Raw genomic sequence first — 20,243 nt, forward strand, 5'->3', positions numbered from 1 at the left:
AGGCAAATTAAATAGAAAAATGCCACTATCATTTCTAACAACCAAATGGTTGACCTGTGTGAGTTAAACCAACAAATATATGTGGGTAGATTCCCGTCAGATTGGCCTAAGGAAGAGCTAGTTCGTCCTCAATACAGAGTACCAATTGATAAACTGTAGTCAACAAATTAACCAATGTTTCAAACTGGAAAGATACGCGAGGCACAGTAGTTACGCTTCAATATTTCAGTGAAACTTAAATTTAGAAGTACATGTTAGCCAAACTGAAAAGATAAGATAGTATTGTTGTGAAGGACTTCACATTCTGTGCAGGAGATGGTTAAACAAGGACAGTGAAGCCTAAACAGAGTGTAGGGGTAGAGCTGTTCGCGAACAAGCTCGAGCTCGGCTCGATAAAAGCTCGGTTCGGCTCGATTCGTTAAGAACTTGAGCTCGACCACATAAATGTGTTCGTTAAGAAAACGAGCTCAAGCCGAGTTTTTAGTGTGTTCGGCTCGAGCTCGGCTCGAGATCGGCTCGAACTCGTTCGGCTCGAGTTCGGCTCGTTAAAACTCGAAAAAATGAAATATTTTCATACTAATTTCGTAATATATATATATATAGGCAAAAATTCAAGAGAGGGACATTTTATATAGAGTTACGTAGTAAACCTTTAATTCAATCTCCACCCTTCATTTGTATCTTATCCAACGGCTGTTAATAATTGTATAAAAACTGAAATTTTATCCAGCCGACCGTTTGACCCAACTGCTTTCTCTCTCTACTGTCTGCTTTCTCTCTCTACTGTCTGTGTCTCTCGCTCAACGCGCTCTCTCTCTCTCTCTCAAAGCTCTCTCTCGCACTTCTCTCTCTGTTCTTCCTCTCTCTCAAATCTCTCTCTCGCACTTCTCTCTCTTCTCTCTCTCTTTCTCTCTCAACGCAATTTCTTTCTCTCTCGCAACTTCTTTCTCTCTCGGAATTTCTCTCTCTGCTCTGTTTATTGCAAACGAACTATGGATTATTCTTACAATGGATCTGAAAGCATGATTTCAGTCGGTGATGTTCCAAGTTCATCAGGTTTATTGTTTATTATAATTGATTTTTCATTTTTTCAAGCTGCATATTGTTGGAGATTGTGTAAAGTTACAATTTTACAGTCATGTATGTTGATTAGTTATTTTGAATGTGATTTCGGATTGTATTGTTGAACTTGTATACTGGATTGATTATAATCTTGATAAGTTGTTTATGTTCTATCGTAGAATAGTATTCCATATGAGATTTGTATGTTCTTGTATCTTATAATTAATTTGGATTTGATTCTAATGTAGAACTGATTTTTTTATTTTATAGTTTACTATTTAATTAACGCTTCTACTATAGAATCAGATTAGGTGTTGGTGTTGTTATCTGCAATGTTTTTAATATTCATTCTAGTGTGGAATAAAATTGTTATGTATAGTTGAATGTGTTAAACTTCTAATGAATATAGTCCATTTCATGGTCCTAATCATTGCCAGATAGAGTGCTGCGATTATTACACGAGATTCGTGATGATATTAGTGAACAAAATGCAGTAAGGTACATTGGATTAATGTTATTATGTGCTTTTAGTTAGTTTTGTTTTTACAATTATCAATGAACTATTATTAAGTTTTATTGTTGCATATGATATTTGTCAGGAATGAACTATGGGTAACATTTCCTAGACAAGAGCAAGCTATTAGTTATCAAAAAGAACATAGCAATGTTTTTATATTTAGCTATCAAGACCATGTTAATGGTCAGAGGAGGTTTGTTGTTTCAAGCTATAAGGAGTTTTGGCGAAGGTTCTTATAATCTTTGTTTATTTGCTTTAATATATCTATGTAATTTTGATTTTTATGGTTGCTATAACTTATAAATTTGTCATGTAATCATAGGTACAAGAACATGAATCCCAAATATCGTCATCATTATGAAGTTATTCAGGAGGTAATTATGTTCCATTACATTATGTAGTATTAGTGTATTTTTATTTATCTAATCTGTTTTAAACTTTCATTTTGTGATTAGGGATTACCATGCCACCTTTATTTTGATTTGGAATTCAATAAGATCGAAAACTCAAACAACAATGGTGAGGAAATGGTTGATATACTGTTATCACTTGTTTTTGATTTCATGAATGAGAAGTATTCTATTGAAGGAGATAAAGAGTGTGTTGTTGAACTTGATTCGTCAACAGAAGGTATTATTTTGACATAAACAATCTTTTTTTAACAAATTATAATTTGGATTCTGATTCTGTAATTATACTATTATTGACAGAAAAATTTTCTCGCCATATAATCATTTGTTTCCCTAACACTGCTTTTAAGAACAACCGACATGCTGGTGCATTTGTTGGTGAGGTGTAATTCAGATTTAAATTACATTGTATTCATCAAGGTTTAGGTTCTTGGGATTTGTATTGTTTAATCACAAAACTGATGAAGCTTTCATATTTTTTTAAATTTCAGATTTGCTCAAGGATACAAAATGAAAGGGGAAGAGATGGAAGATTTGAAAAATTGTTCATATTAAAAGATAGGAACTCATCTCATGTGAATAAAGAAGTTTTTATTGATAGAGCAGTGTATTCCAGAAATCGATGCTTTCGCTTACCATTGTCTTCAAAAGCACGAAAGACTTCTATACTTGTACCTACTGGACGTTTTAAGTGCAGGTTAATGGTAAAATACTAGACTAAGACTCTGAGTTGTTATTTCTCCTATGCTTATATTTGTTACTCAACTAAATGAAATGAAATATTCCTAAAATAGAGTGAGGAAGATATGTTTATGGCATCTTTGATCTGCAAAGTGGATGTTGATGTTCAAAAGATTCTTATATGTGAAATGGATATTGGTTGTTCAAACACTCTCCAATTTGCTACACAGGTAACTATTATCACGTCTGAAAGTCTTTTGTTTGATAGAATGTATCCATACCCCTTATAATCATTGTAATTTGCATATTTGTTAATTTTATTTTGAATTAAAATAAGATGTAATTTGATTCAGGTTCATGTGAACTTCCATAAAGATTATGGAGTCCCAAGAAATCTTCTGTCAAATTCTTGCATAATTGATTCGTCAAGAATATTTCAGACAGGGAGATCACTGTTTCCACTATTGGATATGTTTCTAAGTGACACAAATGGCATTGACATATACTAATATTTGAACAAGAATATGGATGCTTCCATGAATCCTAAAATACCACATATTTGAGTATACCAATCTCCAAAGTGAATCCATGATCATTGGGATCAACCGATGTTACCTTAAGCAAACACCAAATTATAACTCAAGGTGACTATTTCCTAAAAAACATTCTATGACTAGTTATTCTGATGAATACAAGTTATATATAAGCCTTGTCATAAACTAGTATTCTACCAAAGAAGCAAAATAATCTATACTATAAACAACGAATATATTCTAATATACAACATATTTGACAAATTTCATAAACTATATGATAATGTAGAATAAACTTCATAAACTAGTAACATATTCTATTAAAGAAGCAATATAATCTATACTATAAACAATGAATTTATTCTAATATACAACAAATTTGACAACCTTGTAATATATTCTACTGTGGAAGATAAAACTCTATGTACTATAAACAATGATTTTATTCTAATATACAACAAATTTGACAAACTTGTAATATATTCTACTGTGGAAGATAAAACTCTATGTACTATAAACAATGATTTTATTCTAATGTAGCACAAACATCATGAAATTGTAATATGTTCTACTACAGATGCAAAATAATGAAAAATACTCTATAAACTTAATAAACATGCTCTGTTTTATGAAAATGATATTATTCTAATATAGAATAATCAGAATTACATCTATTGTGGAACATATGTATTTCGAACATTGCTAAATCACCTACTGTAGAACAATAATAAACATTCTATTGTATATTGTATATTATTCTAATTCACAACATTCTATTGTAGAATATAAAATTATGAAGAGTTCGCCGGAATTTTACTGACCTATTCGGCGGAGCATCTTCTAAGCTATCAATACTGCTCTAAATCACCTGAAACAAACCAAAACAGCTTCGATTAGCTTCGATTATTTTGAAACCCTAATTTATCAAAACAAAATTGAATCGATAAGCTTCGATTAGCTTCGAATTGCTTCGATTCGCTTCTGAACCTTCGGTTTGATAGATAAAGAAGCTCGATTCGTTGTTTCGAGCTTGTTTCTGAGCTTCGTCGTTCGAATCTCTCAAGCTGTGTAGTTGCTGTGTGTGTGAAGCTCTCAGTGTGAAGTTTCCGTGTGTATAGGTCCAGTGTGTGTATAGCTCCTCTGTGTGTATAGTTGCCAAATTAAATTTAGATCCAACTGTTTTAACATGTATTTAATATGCTTAATCACAGCCGTTAGTTTTTTTTTAATATCAACGGTTCAGATCGAGTGTACTATATAACTCCATATAAGGTGCCCTCCCTAGATTGTCACCCTATATATATATATGTTATTGAACGACGAATTCAACATATAATATATCAAATCGATCAGGAGAATATTAACTATAATATGGTACCATCAAAACACAATAAAAATTTTATTTGGCTTGCTATTTTAAGAGTAAAGTAGCGGTTTGACCTTTATTTTCACTGGCTCGGCTCGGCTCGTATTTGTCCGTGAACAAGCTCCTGTTCGGCTCGTTAGTTAACGAGCTCGAGCACGAACACACTTTTTTGTTCTATAAGAAAGCTCGGCTCGGTTCGATAAGAAAAAATTTAAAGTTCGGTTCGGTCAAAACTCGGCTCGGCTCTGTTCGTGAACAGCCCTATGCAGGGGGTATCGAGATGATTGACACTCTGTTGGATGTTTTTTTTTCACTGCTCGACACGTATTTTAAGGCTCTTATATATATATAACATAGTTTTATAACTTATTTTTAAAATTTTCCTTTTTTTTGTCACATTAAAATTTTCCTTTTTTTATAAAAATATAACATTTAAATATAACATTTATATTTTTATACAGAAAAAAGATCTTAAAAATAATTTACGGAACTATGTTTTATTAAAGCATTAAAGTCCGTGCCGCGCCGCAGTCCCCGAATGTATACTATTGACCGGGACGGAGGGAATACAAATGTATAATAAATGCCTGACTAGTCCTTTTATAGCACTCAGTTAAAAGAAGCATTAGAACATCCATATAGAGCACCCTGCTACAAGAAGCATTAGAACTTCCATTATCTAAATTAGGGGATACTATATAAGATGAAGGGTCCTCGTCCCTGACAACTGGTTGTCAGAGACATGTTATTTAACAGACACTTCCAGGGCCGTCTGATCTCTATTTCAAGGGTCCAGATTAAAACTTCGTTTTTTAAAGTATCCGCTACAATTTTTCGCAGATAGGAACTTTCCCTATCCGCCGAAAATTATAGCGGATACTTAAAAAAACAAGTTTCAATCCCAACATTTGAAATACAGATCTGATGGTAATGGAGCTGTGTGTTAGATAAGACCTCTATGACAATCGATTGTCATGGACCAAAACCCTAAGATGAAATATGGTTTATTATTATTCATATTGTTCAAATTCTGTGAAAGGCTAAATTTTTTATGTTATTAGTTTTCATCTCAGGTTGAGCAAAAAATAATAAACTAAAATACTAGTTCTGAGAGTGCACCTTGATAAATGAGAATACATGATCACATCATCGTATAGGACAATATTATTAAAGGCCGTTTTACAAGTCGAGCAGATGTTCTAGCATACTTTACTGTAAGCATCGTGTCTAGGTGTCAATGCCTGGATACGTGCATTTTGCTGTACAAATGGCAACAGAATGGTTAAACCTAGATATATTACGACGCCAATTAATTCCAACAAGCAACAAAATTACTACCCTGTCTGTTACAATGCTAACAACCTTGTAGTCAGTGCTGGCACACAAAACCCTAAAGAACTCTGTGGTGTCCTTGGTTTCTCAGAGCAAGGCAAATTACATGATGTAAATACCCGGAATGCATGTTTTCAAAGTTAGGGTTTGAGACGACGGATTTTCATGACTTGCATATGGATTTCAAACGTCAAAGAGTCATCAAAAAATTCATCGACAACAACTCCACCCAGATTATTCATTTGATTGTTTTACAAATTATACAACTTAGGCATAAACAAAAGCTTTTAATGACTAAGAGCAAGTCCAATAGGTAATTAGCTCAATGAAGTCTTCAACTCACATTCAGTAATGTGTCAAAAAAAAATGCACTCCGGCCTATCTTAGTGGTTACCTAAATCACTAGCACATCCCAAAATTTCCCAGACATTGCTTATTTTTATTATTAAAATAATAATAGGGAACCAAATATAAGGATTGTTTTTGGAGTTGACACTAAAAGTAAATTACCTAAATCACTAAGACTCACTAAGATTCATAATGAGATAAGTAACCTATTGGACTTGGTCTCACCCTAGCTGCTCCTACATCATACACGGGCAGGCCCAGTTATTATATAAGGAAAAGACTAGCCGAGTATTCTCAAATTTAGTTCAACTAGTTGAGAAGCCGCGCGTTGCGCCGGCCTATAAAAATTATATTAATGATTTAATATTAATATTTGTAGAATAAAATAATTTTGTGGCTATCTATAAAAAGTATATTAATGTTTCAAAATTAATATTTGCAGGATAAAATAAATTTATATTATAAAAATCTTGATGTAATACCAATACTAATATATAAAATTGCGAAATTGAAATATAGTTCAAGGTGAAAAAATGGAAATAAATTATACACGTAATTAACAATTTAAAGTATGACGAATCTTAATTTTATTTGTTTTTTTTTTTTGAAAAGTAATCATGTTCTTACATTGTCACCTTCCCCCAATTTTTTTGGATTGATTGTTCACAAAAACATCTAACTTAAATCTGTGAGATAGCGGTCTATTACCAATACTAATATATAAAATTGTAAAATTGGACTATAATTCATGGTGAAAAAATGAAAATAAATTTATACACATAATTAACAATTTAAAGTATGACGAATCTTAATTTTATTTGTTTTTTTTGAAAAGTAATCATGTTCTTACATTGTCATCTTTCCCCAATTTTTTTGGATTGATTGTGCACAAAAACATCTAACTTAAATCTGTGAGATAGCGGTCTATAACAATCCTTGCTTGTGACAACCTTTATTTTTTTAATACTGTATAAACAACCTTTACTGAAAAGTTGCTTGAACTGAACAAACAGATAATGCATGAATAATTTTTTCCTGTATACAAAGTAAATCATATAAAAATTAACAACAACAAACATGTCTGATGAACAAAACAAATATTATAAAAGAATAACCAACAAACATACATCACTAATAGTTAATTTATTTATATCAACCATCAATATCATGTCAAGACTATATTCTTTTCCTGTATTTGGATTTGTTGACTCCAATATTGCGGTCTATAACCACATTTGCTTGCAACAACCTTTATTTTTTTAATATCATATAAACAGCCTTCATTTATCGTTGCATAAGAACGGCACTTCCGAGTTAGAAATCGAGCAAGAGAACTATCACTAGAGAGAGGTAGGGTTGTGGTATTGAGAGAGAGAGGAGGTTGTGTTTAGATGATCCAAAACCCTACAATCTATAGGGGTATTTATAAGTGCAGAGAGACTTGGGTGCTACTATTTCCCATAATTAAATAATCTAAAACAAAATCAGATTAAAACTTTCACGCTACTATATTCCATAAATAATTTGTCTTCCCCATAATTAAATAATTTGAAACAAAATCAGATTAAAACTTTCAAGTTACTCTATTCCATAAATAATTTGAAACAAAATCAGATTCTGAAACTTGCTTCTAATATACCTGAAACTAAAAAAGGTATTTCTAATTTTTGATATTTTTCATCCAAAAATTCCAGAAAATTAGAAAAATAGAACGGAGCGATGTGAGAGGCGCCACCTACACGCCCCTCGCTTCTCCTTTATATAAGTATCTACTATTTCCCATAATTAAATAATCTAAAACAAAATCAGATTAAAACTTTCACGCTACTATATTCCATAAATAATTTGTCTTCCCCATAATTAAATAATTTGAAACAAAATCAGATTAAAACTTTCAAGTTACTCTATTCCATAAAGAATTTGAAACAAAATCAGATTCTGAAACTTGCTTCTAATATACCTGAAACTAAAAAAGGTAGTTCTAATTTTTGATATTTTTCATCCAAAAATTCCAGAAAATTAGAAAAATAGAACGGAGCGATGTGAGAGGCGCCACCTACACGCCCCTCGCTTCTCCTTTATATAAATATATTGATTGTCGAAGAATTATAATTTCGTCAAACAAACATGTACTGTATCAAGTACAGGTGTACAGTACACCAGTACCTATCACTTGATTTGGGAATCGTATATAACACACATGAAAATTCAAAATTGATTTAAAAAAATTGAAATAACAACATGCATACTCAATCCTTGTTCTTTTTTATGTGATGATCATATGCTATCTTGACAATCCACAGAAGCAGGGGCGGAACCAAGGGGGGCTAGCCCCGGCGCCAGCCCCGACTGAGAAAAAAATAATAAGTACAGTTTATTTATTTTTAGTTTTTTAGCCCGGGGACAAATTTAAAAATGATTATATATATAAAAAAAATAGCCCACTTAACATGGTGGTTTACATCGAGAAGGTCATATTTAAAGACATAGACGATGAAGTTATCTTACAACGCTATCAAAATATGCAAAATCGTAGAATTGTCATCCATTCCTTCCTCCAAAAAAAGCAGTAAAGATGTCACCACTTAACCAATTAAAATATGCATATTTACTTTTAATTTTTTTGCTGAAATTTTAATAATAGTTTAGTCCGGGGTCGAAATTAATCCTGGTTCCGCCACTGCACAGAAGAATAAGTAAAAAGAAGAGGGAACCAGTAGTGCACACAGCAATGGCTAGAGCCCGTGAGTCGGATAAGACCACATATGTTCCTGCAATGAATGTCAACATCATCCCCATAATAGAAAGAATGTTGAGCACCGTGGATGAGGCATTGAGTAGTGAAACTTCGTGTGGATCATCATTCATTGATTCAAGGAAGTATAAAAACAATGAAGATGTTGACATTAGCAGAGCTAATGCATCCGACATCATGAAGATGTTAAAAGCTCTCTTTTTAGACAAAACCACCAAACCTTCTCCAACCTCTCCACTTTGATGGAGACCACCCGGCATCGTGAATCCTACCGTAAAAGTTACTGTCGTTATAAGGGCAATAACTAATATCTGGGTGTTGGTCCTTGTTTTATATCTTTCTAGATCTTCTCTCCTCTGTTTATGCATTTTCTGCTCTATGTCTCTTTTCTCTATCTCAAATTTCACATCTTTATTCTTTCGTTTACTTGAGGAGGTTTTATTACATTTCCAAATACTTGTTTCCTTCTCTGCTCTTTTACCCCAAAGCTTCCAAATTGATCGATCATTCTGGACATCGTCGAGGGCAATTTTAATATGCACCTGTAGATAAATGCCAATAATTGCTAATTATCTTAATTTGGAGATATGATCCTTTATAATAAGATTGTGATTAGACTTTAGAGGTATCAACTAAATCGTTGCAGTAATCTTTCCTGCCTCGGCACCTCTGATGCAGCTAGCCAAAGAGCAAAGTTAAAACCAATGAAGGTAAACAGAGGTAACCATTTACTACATACTAATAGAAAGCAAGACTTTTGTTCTTCTTTTGTTAAAAAAGGACAAAAATCTAGTTGTCATTAATAGGTGCAAAAGTTAAGTAAGGTTTTTATAGTACCTGATCTTCAACAATGGTATCTTCAACATACAGCATGTCCATAGGAGTAAAATCTTTCTTGTTTTTTGTCGTTGTATCAAGTCCTTTATGTTTTACTAGTTTGGGGATAAAACAACCATGGGAGATAATTAGATGGAGAGGAGTATCACCGTTGATATCTGGTTGTTTCAACATATTGTCCTTGTATGGTTTCGGACAATATTTAAGAATAGCTTGTACCATCTCTTTTCTGTTATCAGCAGCAGCTTTTCTTTTATCAGCAGAATCAGCGACCGCTTTCCTATTTTCAGCAGCATCAGCCGCAGCTGCCAAATGTAATATATTTTGACCATCTTGAGTAACAATTGTGTATGGAGAGTCCGCAGAAGAAGATGAAGCCGGCCATAATTCCATAAGTCGTATCAGCATAGAAGTATATCCATGTTTAACAGCTACATAAAATGGCGTTGTCTCCATCTTTTGGTACACAAATGAGTGTTCCACATCTTTTTGTGCTTTTATTATGGCATCAAGTATTGAATCAAATTCATAATATACTGCATAGTGAAGAGGTGTCCACCCATTATCTTCAGTAAAAGTTACAAGTTTTTTGGCCTTTCCCAGGAGATGTACTACAGAGTCTGAAGAAAAAACAAATATGTGAATACGTGAACTACAACATACATAAGTCAAGAAATAAAATAAACATAATAATCTTAAATTCGACTCACACCACATGAGGTCGCAATTATACTGAAGTACTTGATATAGCAACAAAAACTTTACTTGAAGTAGCATATATAAGATTCTGCACTTTTTTGCAAATTAACTTTTTACATGCATGTAATCAAACAATCGAATAATATAGTATATATAGAAGAGTCATGTTCAGGTACAAACCACTAAAATACAAAAATATAATCAACGCAATTAAATAGAATGCAATCGGTTTTGGGAGTGGGGATGAACCCCGAGGTTGGCCTCGACTAAGTGGGGCTTAGTAAGGTCAGAATGGAGTGTAGTGGGACCGTGGTCGGGAGTAGTTTTGGCTTTTAGGGATGTTTGAAACCTGTACAAGACCTGTTCGGAGTCTTGAGGAGGCTCTACTGAGCCAGGGATGGATTGAGTGGAGGCGAGGATGGAACTAGGTAGGGGATGACTAGAAGGTGGATGACTTCATTTAAGGTGGTTTCTCTTGGCTTATATTTTGTATTTTATTTTGTATTTCAATTTGTATTAGAAAAATTGCATATACAGATATATATTACATACCTTTATAAAGCTTAGAGTAAATTACAGATTGTGTACCTGAAGTTTGTCATATATTCAATGTGTGTACCTGCAGTTTTGTATATAGCAAAGTGTGTATATGAAGTTTGAGATAGCGTACGATACGTGTACTACCGTCACAAAAGTGACAGTGCCGTCTGTAATTAACGGAGGCGAAGGGTGGGCTGTGAATTGCTTTCATGGTTGTATAGTATTTCGAATATTGAAAACAATCTTATAATTTAATATAATTAAATTTTAAAATTAAAATCTTTATTTACATAATTTAATAAGACTATTTTGTTAAATGTATATTCATAGACTTATAATAGAATAAATTTAGAAGTATTAGAAATTTTCAATAATTATGAATAATAATAATGTGGTTCTTAATATTCTAACATAAATTTATTTGGATATATAATGCGAGATTTACTAATATCTTTGTTTATATTATCAATTTATATTATACTAGATTTTAAAAAAATTAAATTTTAAGACTAGATGTTAAATCTTTTCTCTTTTTTTCTGTGAAATATCATAAATACTATATGTTAAATTGTTTAGTAAAATCAAAATAAAAATATTGAATTCAAAACGTGAAATATCCGCGTCCCATTTTGTATTATTGAATCTGATTATTCATGATATAATTAGTCAATGGGAATAATACTCACATTTAAACTATAATTTTAGAGTATTATTCTTGATATTTTAATTTAATCATAAATAATATCATTGATTACCAAAATTTATATATAATTTATCGTTTATAAGTAATTTTGAACATGATTATTAATTAATAATTAACATTCTTCAATTTTACTAATTATTAATTAACATCATTGTTATAATTACTAGTTATACTATAAAATATGATATCGTATAATTTACAAAAATAATTATTTACACGATTTTCAGGTTGTCGGATATTTAAAGATATTTATGTTATTTTAAATAATTCGACTTCAAAACTTCGTCTTACTCCGTCCAATTTTTACAAGGGCTATTTAGTTAACAATTTATCGCTCTTTTATACAAAGTGTTATGATATTTGTTATAGAAGTTTTGTCTTTTTTCCTATTATTTTACTGAATTAAGTCTTACTGTTTTTAGTTTAATATTGAACATTTAATAACGTGACTTATTTGGAAGTTTAAAATATTTGTTTCAGTAATTTTAATTTATTAAGAATTTATAGATTATTAAAAGTATAATAATAAAAATAAAAATAATTTATGAATAATTTATAACTTAAAATTAATTATTTTGAAAAAAAAATACAATTTACTCATGGGTTTTTCAATTTGAGGAAGAAATGGCCGGGCTTGATCATGGTTTGTGTTATATCGTTGCTTGTAGTCAGTTAGGTGGTAAAACTACACTTTACTCACCAGCCTTTTGAAAAACAAACTAACGGTGTTAATCAGCAATTAACATTTGTACACACTATGCAAAGTTTGTCAAAGTTGGTGTACACACTTTGCTATAATCGAAAATGCAGATACACACATGGGATATATCGGAAACTCCATGTACACAATCTGTAGTTTACTCTAAAGCTTATGAATCGCAAGGATTAAAGCAAGCACTTCGTTAGGATCATGATCGATTATTCCAGCTTTGTATGTTTCAGAGAGTGATGTGACAATATCATCACTATACTCGCTATCAATGGCCTTGCAGATTAAACACATCAGATCATTTCTTTTCATTTCACCACCAGGTTGATAGGCTGGATCTTCTTGTAGTATCAGTGCAACAACGTTCACATCATTTCTCTCCACTGCCAGTTGTAAGACAGTTCTTTCTGACATGTCTTTTCTACTAAATAATTCTTCGAAATCTGCAACTGATGCGTTCTGTGCATTACTCCAACGTTTGGCTGTGTTAACCATCATCTCAATCACATCGATCTCTCCTCCTTCCAAAAAATTTAAAAATATGAGACTGAACCCATAAAATATACCGAATAACACCTAAAAGACTTCTATTTTCTACACTAAAAGTTTATCAATTCATCCAACAAGAGCGTACAAATTCAAATCATACATGATACTACATACCTCGGTCCATATTCTGAATAAGAGCGTGCAAAGCAGTCGTCCTATATAGGGCTGTTCACGAACCGAGCCGAGCCGAGTTTTGACCGAACCGAGCCGAGCTTTAATTTTTTTTCTGACGAGTCGAGCCGAGCCGAGCTTTTTTATCGAACAAAAAATTGTGTTCAAGCTCGGCTCGTTAACTAACGAGCCGAACACGAGCTTGTTCGCGAACAAATACAAGCCGAGCCGAGTCGAGTCGAGCCGAGCCGAGCCAGAAAAAAAATAAAGACAAACCGCTAGTTGACTCTTAAAATAGCTAACCAAATAATTTTAATTTTTTTGAAACTTTGTTTATATCACTAAAATGTATATATGTTAACATCCATACGGTTGGATCACTAAAATAGCAAACTATATAAAATTATTATTTTCCGAAATTTTGGTTACATCACTAAAATATATATATATAAATTATATGTTGAATTCTGAGTTCAATAACATATATAAATTATAAAAAAAAACCCAAAAATATTACATTTTTTCGAGCTTTAACGAGCCGAGCTCGAGCCGAGCGAGCTCGAGTCGAGCTCGAGCCGAACATACTAAAAGCTCGGCTCGAGCTCGTTTACTTAACGAACAATTTTTTGTGTTCGAGCTCGAGCTCGTTAACTTAACGAGCCGAGCCGAACGAGCTCTTAACGAGCCGAGCTCGAGCTTGTTCGCGAACAGCTCGGTTCGTTAAACAGCCCTAGTCCTATATTCCGGACCATCTAAAGACAGAGCTGTGCAAGCCGTACAGATCACCTTTATTATATCTCTGCGACCCTTTTCCGCAGCTATGTAGATTGGACTTTTACCTTCACTGTTTCGAACATGGCTATCATTTGGATCGGCCTCTACTAAGAGCTTAACTATTGCCACGTTTCCATCAACGACCGCAAGGTGTAATGCGGTGTTCAGGTTTGGAACATTAGCTTGCCTGATGAAATCCTGAAAAAGACTGACCACTTGAAGACTACTAGCTGCATCAATGAGAGCTTTAACCACTTGAACATGTCCACGTTGTGCTGCAAGGTGAAGTGCAGTTTGTTTTGACCTATCCCGCTTGCCCAAAAGGCTTTTGTTTGCAAACTCACTCACAATGAATCGCACGTTTTCTATCTCTCCCTTCTTTGATTCAACGTGAAGGATTGTCTCTCCCAATTCATTCACTTTATCTGCTTTCATTTTCAATGCTGCTACCGAAATAGCATCTCCGACAATGGCATCAGCAAAACAATTAGCAATGGCATCGGTATCTTCTTTCATTGCTGTGTACTTCTCATGCATCTTCAGTTTTGCTTGTTCATTAAGAATCTTATCTTTTCTCATCCGTTTACTTGGGAGCACAGAATTTGAAAAATTATCCTTTGATGGATGGAGACCATCAAGTACAATTTTTATTTGTACCTACACATAAAGAAAGAAAATAATGTAACAATCACCTTAATTTGAAGATAACAATATCTATAAACATGAAGTAAATGGTGAAAAGCAACAATATGGTGGAAGAGGGTCCAAACTATACAAATTTACATAAGTGGACTCATGTGGTAAGCAAAATTAAAGTTTCTAAATACTGACTCTGGTGCACATTAATATACACATACAAATCTAAAACATAATGATTTAAGTGTTTTTGGGTGAAGCTAAGAATAAGAAAACAAGTTTTCATACATTAATATAAAAATGTAAGTTTAAGAGTACCTGATCCTCAATAACTTGCTCATCAAAATACAACATATCAAGAGGAGTCCATCTTTTCTTGTTTTCTACCGTTATATCAAGCCCTTCATATCTCAAGAGTTCGGGAATGAAGCAACCACGTTTGATAAGAATGTGGAGTGGTGTATCACCATTGTTATCCTGCTTATTCACAAATTCTTTCTTGAACTCTTGTGAACAATATTTTAAAATGCCTTGTACCATCTCTGTTTTACTTTGCAATGCAGCTAAATGCAATATATTTTGTTCATTTTTGTCAACAACAGTATATGCTGATGACCGAGTTGGCCATGATTGCATAAGACATATTATTGTGGAAGCATATCCTTTTTCTGCAGCTATATGAAAAAGTGTTGATAACATATCTTGGTACACAAATGGATATTTGAATTTTTTTTGTACTTCTATTATAGGATGAATTATCATATCAAATTCATGATATGCTGCATGATGGCAGTCCATCCTAGATTGTCAGCAAATGTTACAATGGTGTCGGCGTAATACTCCTTTAACATGCTGATGACGGATTCTGAATAAAAAAAATGTTATATATCAATTAGGAATCAAACATAGGAGGGGTGAGTGATGTCACGGTGTGTGTGTGTGTATGGGTCAAGTTTAATGAATCACACAAAAATATTGGAGTACCGGAGTACGAGTCATAATATTTTAGTTTAATCATAAATAATATCTTCGATTATCAAATCTATATATAATTTATCATTTAAGTAGTCTTAAACATAATTATCAATTAATCATTAATATCTTTCAATTTTAACCACCATTCAGATTATTGTTCTTCTTATGAGTTATATTATAAAACATAGTGTACTAGGATTTATAAAAAACAATTGTTTCTATATTTTGATTACTATGTTAATATTGTAGAATATAATGTGCAAGTTCCAAATATTTACAAATATTGTAGTAAAAAAATTAAAATTGAAATGACTAAATTATATATTTTATCCAATGTTGTACTCCAATATCCAATGGTTTTCTTTAGTCCATAGAAATCGACAGAGATACGTATATTTGTGTGGTGTGTCTTTAAGACATGGAGGAAGTATAAAACCCTTAGAATTCAGGTTTTTTGTGCATGATCCCAAATTCCTAAATTACTCACACTAAAAAATGCATGTACACCGTAATAAAATTTTAAAATATATCTTCATAATTTTAAGTTAATCTATAAAGAATGAAGACAAAGGATTGAAGAGAGTTGATTAAGCCTTAAAATAATAAATCATAAAGAAAACGAGAAAAGGGACAAATTGCTTAAAGATGATTTAAAAGTTTTGAGAAATATTATATCAAGGTACTTAACTTATCTTTAATCTTTTGTTAATACGTACAACTATTATATATTATTGTCAAAACTGGGACATGATATCACATTTTGATATTTCTCAAAATTTGATATTGCAATCATGTTATTGAGTTTATTTTTTTTAAAGTGTTAATATTGAGTTAATATTAATTGTATATCTCATACAAATATGATACTAGAATCTATTACTAGGTGTCTAGATTATATTCGTCTTTTAGGATTATATACACACACACACACACATATATATATATATATATTAGTCCCTCAAAAATATTAAAAAATATTTTTATTTTTGAAATTATGATTTGTAACATATATGTCTATATATGTATGTGTATATATATATATATATATATATATATATATATATATATATATATATATATTTAGGTTATAGTTATTAATATATGATATTATACTATTGTTATAATTTTAATTATTGAAGATTACTAACAGGAATCACTAGAAATTTTTTTAAATATGTACCTGCTCCACTGAACTCCTCTTGCATATCTTCATTGAATATGTAACAGAACTGAATTTTTATTAGGATGTTATCTATGGTAGGCTTTTATAGTACCATATGTTTTAAATCTATCTCTCATAATCTTGTACTTATGATTTTTTCATATACCTCTATGTTATGTAAAATTGAATAGAATTGATTTCAGATCGTAAAATATATTGAACATATAAATTTATTTAAATCATACAACTCGGAGTCAAACTACGTGAGATATAAAGGATCAAAGTTCGGTTCTGAAGTTTAAATATATCTCACTCAATTTGACTCCAATTTATATAATTCAAAGGTCTATTTTAAGTATTTTTTAATAAGAATTTCAAATATACAATTTATTTTATAATCTTAAATCAATTCTATTACATTTTACGTAACCGTACTTGAGGGTATTATATATGAAAAATCGTAAGTACAGGATTACCAGAGATAGAAATAAAAAATGTAATGATATCATCGGGAAAAGCCAATTCCACGAGTGCATCATAAAGAATATCCCATTTTTATTTTTGGTAGCATTTCTAAAATTTTACTCACCATGAATGTAGGTATAAGTATACATAAATCTTTTTATATAAATTTAAAATTGTTTAAAGTTAAGAGTGCAATTAATTCCTAATATTTGTACCACTATAAAGTATATTTTATCTACTTTAATATGTGTAATTTCTAATTTATGGAAGATAAATAATAAAGAGTAATTGACACTTTGCAACCCTCAAGTTTAGGCGTTTTTTCGATTTGGTCTCAAACAATAAGTTTAAAAAGCGCTTCGATTTGCATCCCTTTGACCATATTCTGTCAAATTGACTGTTAAAATTAACAGAGGCAACAGTAAATAGTAATCTAAGGGGACAAGAAAAGGGGTTCGCTGATAGTGCGGTTGTATTTTTTGATGTTACTGAAATGTAATTTAACAGTCAATTTGACGGAATATGGTCAAAGGGGTGCACGAAGCGCTTTTCAAAATTTAGGGTGCATATTGCCAAAAAAAATTGTTTGAGACAAATTGAAAAAGCGTCTAAACTCAAGGGGTGCAAAATGTCAATTATTCTATATAATAAATGACCGAAAGTTCAGTCAATTTGATCAGAAAAGACAAAATATTTAGAAATATTATATTTGTATCGAAGTAAATGGAATATACCTTGTTGGCGGCTGCTAATAGCATGAATCAATCGGGGCATTTTGAATATATCGGCGGTAGCAGGTGCATACAATGATCTTGTAACGCAAATTTGTTCAGCCTTTCTATCATATCTTTGATATGTAAGAGTGAGTAAGTTGAACATGTCAGTGTATTCTTTATCCATGACTTTGTAAATTAAAGGCTTGATACTCATCAAATTAGAACACATTCGTTTGGTGGGCTCCCATTCTGCGAATATAAATTTACGACTGTTATTTGTCTCCTCATCAAGCTGTGCATCCAGCTCTGCTAATATCAATTGAACCGTGTCCAAATAATTTTTCTCTACAGCCAATTCTAAAATGATGGATCTTTTCTCGTCAGTTCTATCGAAGAACTGGATCAAGTTCTTAAACTCCTCATCCCGGTGATTATTTATAACAGCTTCGGTGATTTGTCTAATCATTTCTCCGTCTTCTTCTTTTTCTGCAGGGTAATAAGAAGAAAGTATTAGGCCATCTCCGGCATTTAGCTCGTGACTCAAAATTCAAATTTGGATCATTAAATGATCGAAATTTTTGACCAACTCCAGCTTCAAATTTTGATCCAAATTATTTTTGTATATTATATTACATAAATTCAATGCTAAACTATATAATCCTGAATTTAATATTTAATCATTATTAATTATTGATATTATATTTAATAAATTAATTAAATGAAAAATATTTTTAATATATGTAAAATATCTAAATTATTTACTTGATTGCTAATATTATTAAACAAAATAATGTGCTTGTTGATTTGATAAAAAAGAGTAACGATTAATTTTTGAATTAATAAACAAAATACATTATTCATTATACGAGCTAGTATATTCCTCCCACAAATTCTCAATTAATGCATTTCTAAGTTCAATACGAGTTTCTTTATTTATTATTTTCTACATTGTAATTTTGACTATATGTACTCTCAATGAAATTTTCATGAAATTTGTTTTCCTATTATTATAAGTTTTTTCTAAAAATTAATTTTATTTAATTGCTCCCTTCGTCCCCTCAATTGTTTATATTGGAGGACGGAGGCCCGACGGGCATTCTAATGATTTCATAAAATATAGTTTGGTAAATTATTTTGAATTTTTGTTCTAAATAAATATTTACTATCTAAATTTTTATACATAAAAAAAATTCAAAAAAAATTATGAAACTATGTTTTTACGCGCCTTAAAATGCGTGTCGAGTAATGCAAAAAAAAATGTAAAGAAATGAAGGGACAGAAGGAGTAGTATTTACATATAATTATTACTAAATATGAATAATCACAAACAATCTTTAATCTGATCAGCAAAAGATATAGAAATATATATCAAAATTATTATTTTATAATAAAGTAGGTGATCCAAATTTGGATGAGCCAACAATAATTTGGATCAGCACCGTTCAATGACCCAAATTCGGATCAAGGAGAATTTTGGTTAATCTGTCTCAAATTTGAATTTTTGGATCACTCGATTTGCTGTTGGAATAAAAATCTTGTTTTTGATATTGGACATATTAAATATTCAAAGTACTATAACATAAATTTTATTTTCTGACATAGAAAATTATTTGAGTTCTATAATAATAAAAAATAATTGATTTTATACTTATTTTTTGTTCGACTAAATAAAAAAAATATGCGGAAGAGGTTTAAAAACAGAAAATATACCTGGGTCGGCATTGTTGATAAGAATATGTAAAACAGTGGTACTACCACCAGGACCATCCAAATCAAGTGGAGCAGTGCGAGTTGTACAGATCATCTTCACTATATCACAGTACCCACTTTCCGCAGCAATGTAGATTGGCGTTTCACCTCCATTGTTCCGTGTATGTGTATCACTTGGATCGGCCTCTACTAATAGCTTAAAAAGGGCCACATTACCCTTCTTAACTGCTTCATGTAAGGCAGTCTGCATCTTATTATCAGCTTGCCTAAGAAAAGCTTGAAATGAAGTAACTGCATCATCATGATCAGTAGGCAGCAAATGTCTAGCAGCATTAATGAGGATCTCAGCCAGTTCTGTGTGTCCTTGAGACGAAGCGAAGTGAAGTGCAGTCTTTTTATCTTCGTTAAGCTTGACGAGAAGGTTTTTGTCTGCAAACTCCCTCAATATAATTCGCACGTGTTCTGTATTTCTATCTTGGGACTGTGTGTGAAGGATTGTTTTTTCGAATATGTTCAGTTTATCAGCATGCATCTCCAATGCAGCTATGGCATCAGTATCTCCGGCAATGGCAGCTGAATACAGAGCATCTTCTTGCATAATTTGTTCCACCAGGGCTCATAGCTATAAAAATAAAAATGTGCCAAATCAAATG

General features: G+C 31.7%; 4 protein-coding genes across 4 annotated transcripts; 1 reads left to right on the forward strand and 3 right to left on the reverse strand.

Annotated features, from left to right (window-relative positions):
• The first annotated feature begins 992 nt into the window (after positions 1 to 992).
• On the forward strand, positions 993 to 3,179 carry LOC108207173 (uncharacterized). Its single transcript, XM_064086725.1, has 9 exons — positions 993 to 1,056; positions 1,500 to 1,560; positions 1,662 to 1,808; positions 1,902 to 1,953; positions 2,035 to 2,209; positions 2,290 to 2,372; positions 2,481 to 2,693; positions 2,784 to 2,900; positions 3,024 to 3,179. Exons 1-9 carry the CDS (start codon positions 993 to 995, stop codon positions 3,177 to 3,179), a joined length of 1,068 nt encoding a protein of 355 aa, XP_063942795.1.
• Positions 3,180 to 8,883: 5,704 nt separating this feature from the next.
• Positions 8,884 to 10,462, reverse strand: LOC135150431 (protein ACCELERATED CELL DEATH 6-like). Its single transcript, XM_064086726.1, has 2 exons — positions 9,842 to 10,462; positions 8,884 to 9,546 (listed from the first exon to the last, which is right to left on the reverse strand). The coding sequence occupies exons 1-2, from the start codon at positions 10,295 to 10,297 to the stop codon at positions 8,884 to 8,886; spliced, it is 1,119 nt and encodes a 372-aa protein (XP_063942796.1). The 5' UTR covers positions 10,298 to 10,462.
• Positions 10,463 to 13,872: 3,410 nt separating this feature from the next.
• LOC108207174 (uncharacterized) lies at positions 13,873 to 15,261 on the reverse strand. The gene is made up of 2 exons (XM_017377632.2): positions 14,881 to 15,261; positions 13,873 to 14,583 (listed from the first exon to the last, which is right to left on the reverse strand). Exons 1-2 carry the CDS (start codon positions 15,259 to 15,261, stop codon positions 13,873 to 13,875), a joined length of 1,092 nt encoding a protein of 363 aa, XP_017233121.2.
• Positions 14,901 to 20,188, reverse strand: LOC135146802 (uncharacterized). The gene is made up of 3 exons (XM_064086648.1): positions 19,591 to 20,188; positions 17,899 to 18,366; positions 14,901 to 15,427 (listed from the first exon to the last, which is right to left on the reverse strand). Exons 1-3 carry the CDS (start codon positions 20,186 to 20,188, stop codon positions 15,321 to 15,323), a joined length of 1,173 nt encoding a protein of 390 aa, XP_063942718.1. The 3' UTR covers positions 14,901 to 15,320.
• Between the last annotated feature and the right edge of the window lie 55 nt (positions 20,189 to 20,243).

Source organism: Daucus carota, chromosome 2 (genome assembly GCF_001625215.2).
Source record: "Daucus carota subsp. sativus chromosome 2, DH1 v3.0, whole genome shotgun sequence".
Taxonomy (NCBI): Eukaryota; Viridiplantae; Streptophyta; class Magnoliopsida; order Apiales; family Apiaceae; genus Daucus; species Daucus carota.